The sequence below is a fragment of the Anguilla rostrata genome, chromosome 7 (genome assembly GCF_018555375.3).
Source record: "Anguilla rostrata isolate EN2019 chromosome 7, ASM1855537v3, whole genome shotgun sequence".
In the NCBI taxonomy this organism is placed as follows: domain Eukaryota; kingdom Metazoa; phylum Chordata; class Actinopteri; order Anguilliformes; family Anguillidae; genus Anguilla; species Anguilla rostrata.
The window spans coordinates 5,327,920-5,335,745 of NC_057939.1; the positions used below are offsets into that span (position 1 = coordinate 5,327,920).

A 7,826-nucleotide genomic window follows, 5' to 3' on the forward strand; every position below is an offset into this window, starting at 1 on the left:
ATAAAAAGCTCAAAACGAGCTGTTGCAAAAACAGAAGTGTGAAACGAACAGTGATGTAGCGTTCGAAATAGGCCTGCTGGTGGTTTAATTACGAAGACGTGTTGAAAAAAAGTGTTCCAACGGCAAACGGAATCACCCGAAAACATTCCACATTCCACAACCTGTCTGCGGAGGGTGCGATGCCTTCCATTTCAGCATCGACGAGCAAACAGTCACGCTTGGAAATGCCTTTAAAGGTTCCCTGAAATCAAAATCCCCCAGGGCGAGGGGGGTTTCCGAAAATCGTCATAAAGATTCCTGTAAACAAAGCTATGGTACAATAATAACAGTGGAGTAAACAAGCGAGGATTGTGCATAGTGACACCCTACAATCTGTAATCTTCGAAATGACAGATACTCTGCTCTGCTATACTGTCATCGCACATAAAATGAAGCCATAATAAAAATGAAAAGGTAATAAAATGGAATATCCGGCGTGTGTGTGGTAGATGGCCTGCGACGCTCTGATTAATTTCTTCTGACAGCCGTTGAATTGTTTTTTTTTTTTGTTTTTTTCCATCTACTAGAAAATATGGGCAGGAACGATAACTCATCATTTCCTGTTCCACAAGGCAAAATCAAGTGCCTGTCAGTCAGATTGAATTGTATCTGCGAAAATAAAGCAGAACAAAAATGTAAATTTGATAGCACGCTCCTTACCAGCCAAATTTTTTGTATACATCTTCCAGGCAGAGTGCCACATTTCATACTTCTAATGATATAAAGGATATAAACTGGAGTAGATGCCTACCTTCTACCATTAGCATCGCAGAAAGCAGATGGAGATACAATACGGCGAATTCAAAAGTAAATAACTTCTTCAGGCTGCACCTCTCCCCATCCCTCCCTTCCCTCCCGTAAATGACTAAACTTAGGGGTGTAACTAGGCAGCTGTTTAATAGGTGACTTAGTTGATGCGCCAGTCTTAACGACTACTTGTATTTTTATTTATTTTTATTTTTCCATAGATTGCGTTGTTGCCGTTCTCGTTGTTAGTGTTAATCAGTTTAACCACCAGGGTCCAAGTTGAACTATGCGGTTGTTCCCTGTACTTGGACCGGTACTTCTCTCTAGGGGTTTCGTCATACTTGTTCCTGGTTATGGTTATACACTTTGTTGTACGTCGCTCTGGATAAGAGCGTCTGCCAAATGCCTGTAATGTAATGTAATGTAAAATAAATTCTCTGGCACTTGTGCTGCATCAGGGAACGCATAATTTACCTATGAAAAATTATGCATCAAAGGGATTTGATCTCCACCCAGTAATCCAGAATTAACACCCTAACGACCCTCAGCAACAAGCAAGACACTCCCATTTAGTGCTGCGTGCATGCATGATGTTAATTCCAGTTTAATGTGTGGGCATACACTGGTGTGTGTGTGTGTGTGTGTGTGTGTGTGTGTGTGTGTGTGTGCACGTGTGTGTGCATGTATGTGTGTGCGAGTGTGTGTATGAGTTCGCACACATGCGTGTAAGTGTGTGTATGTGTAATTTTCGTTCCTGTTGGGGTGGATGTGAGATGGGGGTTAATTGGGGGGGGGGGGTCATGAAGCGCTGGGCCAAACATTATTTATGCCGTCAGAGATTTCCTTTAAAGGTGCTTCGCGATGTTCTATCTCAAAAAAACAACAACAACCACAACAAAAAAAGCAAGAGACATCCTTCCTGTGGCCGATCCTGTGATCTGTGTACACTTCACCCAATTAAAAAGGCTCCCAGGTTCATTGCCAAATATGCATTGATTTTTTTCTCTCCAAAACAATCTCAATCTCCAAACCTCAGGCTCCAATTAGATATGTCTGATTAATGGCGTCTGTGGGGCAAAGCACTCACTGTTTCAGAGAAAGGCCCTGGGTGCCCTTTAACGAGGGAAGGACGGCAATAGATCAGCCGCGGGGAAGATCTGCGCCGCGGTTCGCTTCTTATTTCATCCCCACTGACCCTCTAAGGTTCTCTTTCTGCTTTCAGCACGGACACTGCTGTGGCGCTCTCTGCATCAGAGCGATCATCTTCCGAAAGGGCTGCTCTCTCAGGCCATTCATTCCTGAGAAAGCGCTTCGTTTTCATCCAAGACAACTTCTCCGCGAGCGAAGACGGTAGCGCTTCAAACGTGTTCCGGTAAAAAAGCGCTGCCACGGCGTCGGGATTTACTGCATTTTAACTGCCTTCGACCGCCGCGAGTCTGACTCCAACCGGCCGGCCGGAGGAGACGGAGAGCTCCGGGTGATGCCGTGTCTCAGTAATGGGGCCGACAGCCGCCAGTCCTGATTCGCCGAGGGAGAGAACCGGCGTGCCGTGATCAGGCACGCTAATGACGGAGTTTTGACGGAGACGCGGTGTTCCCCTCTCGCTCCGATTAACCTGGACGTCATTGCAGTCCACAGACAACTCCTGTGTGTGAATGAGCGAATGCATCGTACAGACCTTTGGTATGGTTGTAGTTGCTGGAAAAATAATACATTAATACAGTTCCATTCACCATTTAATGTCTAAGGAGGACTCACATGGATGCCACAGCTATGCACAACCGATAATGAGTTGCAATTTCTCGCCAAAATAGCGGTGTCCTTGCCAGACAGTGGACAGGCAGAGCCCCTCAGTCAAGACAACACCTCTAATGGGATTTAACCCTTTGAACAGCAGGTTTTTTTGGAATGTTTTTTTTTCCTTTCAGTGTCAGTCGGTCAGTGTTAGCGTTCAGTGTTCTAGAACTCCATTTACACTTTCGATTACCAGTAGTGATTGTGACATCAGCATTAGAATGTTCAGTTAAAAACATTCCAACGCACATATTTGTGATCTCACACCTTAAAGGGTTAAATACCCAGTGGCTAGGAGGGTGGAAAAAAAGAGGAAGGTTCTTGTCATGCTTCCTTTTCACTTTGAAGTCTGCTGGCAGGCCAGAGCCCTCCCTTCCTCCTTGAGCATGGTGCCAACGCCGCCTGGGACTGCTTTAACATTTGCCTCCAACTGCGGGCAAATTGCATACCTGGCATCGCAGGGTCTTGCAGATGTTCCGCTAATCTCCTCTCAAGTGGTGCCAGACTTTAAAATAAGCATGCGTGCACCTCCAAAGTCTCAAGTGCACCAAAGCTGATGTGCCAGTCTATTATTTAGTGCCTCTGCGCCGGAAACAAGGCTCGTGGTGCATGGTGATTCAGTCTTTTAAGCATGGTGAGCTGAGCCTGGCACATGTTTCCCTGTTACGGTAAAGTGCTATTTCTGGCTCCTGACAGATGAACCAAAGGGCCCAACCCCAATTTGACAGGAGAATTAGAGAGGCCAGAACTGCAATGAGCAGGACGAGAGCACATACATGGCACTGAGGCAACAACAATGTGCTTGGGCCCACTGAACCCCCCCCCCCCCCACCACCATTCCCTTGGCTAAGTCCCCACAGGGCCTTGTGTTACTGGTTATGAGCCTCAAGCTGACATTATCACAGGCCTTGGCCTGGCACAATCCCTGTGGAGTCTGAGTTTCAGTTACAGCGCCAAATCAGGTGCAAACGAAATGCTGACACACCCGCCCCAGAGGGCCTATGGCCTGATCGTCACGCATCCCTTGTGAGGTCATGACTGGAGGAGCAGATGAGGAACGCTTTCATTGGCTGCAGCTACGAGGGCACATTCGCAGTGCTACAGGTCGTGTCATAGCATAGAAACAATTGTCGCGGATAATATCTGCGATGCTTGGCAAATGCTTTACTTTTGCGTGAAGCTAAATAAATCTTTGAAGCTGAAGACAGACGCAAATAGCTTGCGGGTCCATTGTAAACCACATATGTTTCCCTGGATGAGGACGTGCGTGCAAAAGAAAATTACCAACGAAAAGGCGGGAGTGGACTAATCCTTCGTTTCAGACAAGATGTGCTCTGAGCTATTTCCCTGTCGCTGCCGCAAAAGAAATAAATAATCCCGACCTCGCGGTAACGCAGAGCTAGAAGCCTCCGGGGGTGGATAGCCCTGTACTTAAGGAAAGCAATCTGCGATGATCAAATTATTTTTCACGGACCATTGGAGCACGAGTCAGATTCCCGTCAAAGCGAGCCCTCCTCGGGAAGCCCTCGCTGGTATTTTGGAGACCGCTAAGCCCGCGGGATCCCTGAACAGTACGTGGCATCCGTGTGTTTGTCTTCCTCCCTAATAGATACGTAATCAGACCTCAGGGACCCAAAACCGGGGAATGCCAAAGTTTAAAAAAAAATTTTTACTCCTTCTTGGAAGAATCGATATGCTGAAAGCAAATTAAAAATGCTTTTTTTTTTTTACAAAGTGTAATTGTTTAATATTTTGCAGGAGGCTGTTGAATCCTCCATTGCTCCCACTCTAGCCTACTCTTTGACAGAGTTGGGGTTAGAGACTGGAGCGGATGGAGACTGCAGTCTACAGCACCACGGACAGCTCCCAGAGGCCTTCAGAGGCTATTTAGTGTCATGACTATTGACTTCAAAAAAATTAAAAGGGCCAAGTTACTTCAATTAATGTAGGAATACTTGGATATCACCTCCTTTTAGTCTATTCCAGAAGACAACTGAGCAGCAGAGTCACAACACAGCATTACTTTATTTAATTAAAAAACAGGGCATTTATTTGATAAACGTTTGACAAATGTGGGAAGTGCATTCAGCCAACGGTATTGTACTTTTGTTGTCGTTGTTACCATAGTGATCTCCACGTCAAGACACCACGTGCTCACAACACTCTGCCTCTCTCCGGAGACAGTTTTTTTTTATTATCAAACAATCTCTGCTCTCTCCATCTGGCGTCACTGCCCAGCGATTCCTGTTTATATTGTTGGAAACTGCAAGCCTGCTACAACCCTGCTACAAGCCGATCGATGTCCGACGTCCGCCCGCCCGCTCCGACACTTTCATTCAGCCATTAAGTATTTACTACAGCGGGCAGCGAAAACGGCGCAGGATTTAACTCACCGGGAGAAATCGATTCATCGCCAGCTTAATACAAACCTTTTCGATAAGCTCATTGCATTCACATTCTTAAAATGCAGACCTCTTTCTGTGCACGCTGTTGTACTGATTGCATTCGTGACTAAACAGTTTCAGTCATCATATCACATGAATGGCCACTACATTACAATGTTGAAGGCGCGCGCATGGCCAAAACCGAGGACACAGTTAAGTTTTGAGCCCATCAACAGCATTCCACAAATGGTAGTAACCGTAAATGGAAAAGGGAGGGGGGGTGTGGACACTCATACCTGACAAAAAAAATCAATCCCCTGACATGTAGTCTATCTGCGTGTCGTGCAGCCTTTCCCCTGCGCGAGACTATTCGAAGCGGTGGAATCCCGTGGAGACTCCCGCTGGGAGCGCAGCTAATGATCTCTCCCTGAATATCACCCATCAGCGCAGGAGTGTACTGCATCATCACCCACCGAGCGAAAAGCTGCGGCTCAGCCCCTCACAACGGACCTGGCTAACAAGACAAGGTTCCTCACTTCATTACGCCATTCACTGCAGCTTCAGTTTTTTTTTTTTTGTTTTTTTTTTTGTACTTTTTTTTTCAAAATGCAGAGGACAAACCCCACGAGCGCAGGCATGATATGTTTAGCTTTGACTAGCAAGCGCACAGCTGGATTATCGAAGGCAGGAAATAGTCCTCCGGTGCGTCGTGTTTATATCCAAATCGTGACGCAGTCGTTGAAATTTTTTCCGCACATGGATTTTCGCGTCCTGATGTTGATCTGCAGCCTCATTTCCAGTTCCTAACGGCGTAAATTGCTAGTTCATAAAATATTCCTCATACTGACAGCAGAGCTATTTTAAGGAGAGGAATGGGCTACTTATATTCGAGCAGACTCGCAAGCGGGTTTTTTTAAAGTCACTTAGGCTTGTTCGCACCCTATTCCTGCTGATATTGTCATTTCAGAAAAAAAAGTATTAAGGCTTGATTAGTAGAATTTCACGTCAGAGTAATTGAGGTTAACATGTTTTATTTATACTTTTATGCAGCTTTTTTGAATGCACATACATTCTTGTTAAGTGTTGCAATGAATCCATGAATATACAATTTATGTTTATCTTATAATGATTTTGTAATGCTATAGTGGAACTTTATTTTTTTCTATGCTACACATAACCTGCATACAAGTGCGGTATAAGGGATGGAATATGATTTGACAAAGCTATTTGTGTCTAGCCTTAATACAATTGGTTTAGCTTTGGCGCTGAAGAAAAACATTTCCCATTTTAGCTCCAGAAAGGTCTAACTGATCCAACGGAGTGCTTCTGGAATCCGGCTCTATGATGATCAATGGCAGAGCTATCCCATTTGTTTCCACCACACCGCACTAGCTCAGGAAAATAATTATGTTATCCTAGCTCTATAAATGAACGAAGTGACGCAATGATATGATAATCTATACATATATCAAATTAATAAATCGGTGAACAACATGTTTGCAGTGCTCTAAAAATGCCATTACATCTTTTCGTTTCTGCTGTATGGTGCACAGCCAAAGAGCCAACAGAAATAAACACAGCTCACGTGAGTCTTATTATGAGCACGTTCTTCAGGTAAAATCGAGGCGTTAAAATACGTTTCATCACTATGCCCAAATGAGCAATAATAATCATGTACTCGTTGCGCAAGTACAACTTTTATACTTTCATAAAGCAGATAAGATGCTAATCCGCCAACCTCTTCAAAGTGGTATAATTCGAACAGAGACCTAGTCTCAAATATTCAAACTGGAAATATGCATGACCTTTAAAAAATAATAATAACTTCAGAGAAAAATTAAGCCGCTTACTCTGCTTTCCTGGTAAGTCCCACCGACCTACAGAGTGTCGTTGGCGTCTGCGGTACCAGGGACTTGCAGCTGGGGCTCTTTTTGTCCTCCTCGGCGGACTCGGGGCTTGATTTCCCCGGCTGCGCGGACGGAGGGGAGGTGGGCACCAGCTGCAGCTGCTGCGGCTGATGAGTTGGTGGCGGAGGCGGCGGTTGCTGTGGCTGTGCCGGAAGATTTTTCACCTGCTGCGGAGGATGACCCGACTGGGTCGCGGTTTTATTCGCGGGGTGCTGATGCGCGAGGACAGGCGGCTGCGGGCTGGAGCTCGGCGGGGAAGGATGGTGATGGTGGTAGTGATGCGCCGGGTGCGGGTCCTTCAGCTGCCGGTTCTCGCCAATTAGGTCTTCCACCTTCCTTTCCAGCTCGTCTATCCGCTGCCTCTGCGTCTGGATCAAACTCTGCTGGTTCTGAACGATGGTCGTCAGTTCTTTCAGATAGAGGACAGCTTTCATTGGATTATCTAACAGGCTCTCCATGCCTGTTATTCGAGGGTTTAACGTGTTATTGAAATCTGTGTTTTTTGTTCGCCACTCGTCGTCTATGTGTGGAGTGGATCGAAGATGCTCTCCGCGACTGCCAGACGTCTCTCTGTGCGAAGGCGCTGGAGTACCCTGGTCCCTCTCCTTGCCTACGCGGTGAAGACGATGGAAATGGTACTGATGCGAGAGATCAACACAAGACCGGATTGGATGACGGGCTGAAGGAGAGGGATGATGTCAACACGTACAATAGTGCGGTCAGCCTGCGTAAAGTCGTTAACCCTTTCAGCTCCGGCATTCCTTTTAAAAAGTTGAAATTGTGTATAGCACCCATTGTTGAGCATTTTCACTTATTGCAGATCAGTCGCAGTCGTACAATGACTGCAAAATGGCCTGTGTTTATATAAATTAAAATGCAACCTTAAAGGTGGAATGGAGTATCAAGTGAAAAAAGACAGCACTATGTGCGATTCGACAGGACCGTGATGTGGAGG

The 7,826-nt window shown here is 45.9% G+C and overlaps 1 protein-coding gene across 2 annotated transcripts in view; it reads right to left on the minus strand.

Annotated features, from left to right (window-relative positions):
* Nucleotides 1-7,486, minus strand: part of LOC135258829 (IQ motif and SEC7 domain-containing protein 3-like) — a 113,317-nt gene extending 105,831 nt beyond the window's left edge. For both annotated transcript variants that reach the window (XM_064342446.1, XM_064342447.1), the window contains exon 1: nucleotides 6,815-7,486. In XM_064342446.1, coding sequence (XP_064198516.1) covers nucleotides 6,815-7,329 — 515 coding nt within the window. In that variant the 5' untranslated portion in view covers nucleotides 7,330-7,486. The remainder of the gene's footprint in view (nucleotides 1-6,814) is intronic.
* Nucleotides 7,487-7,826: the final 340 nt, after the last annotated feature.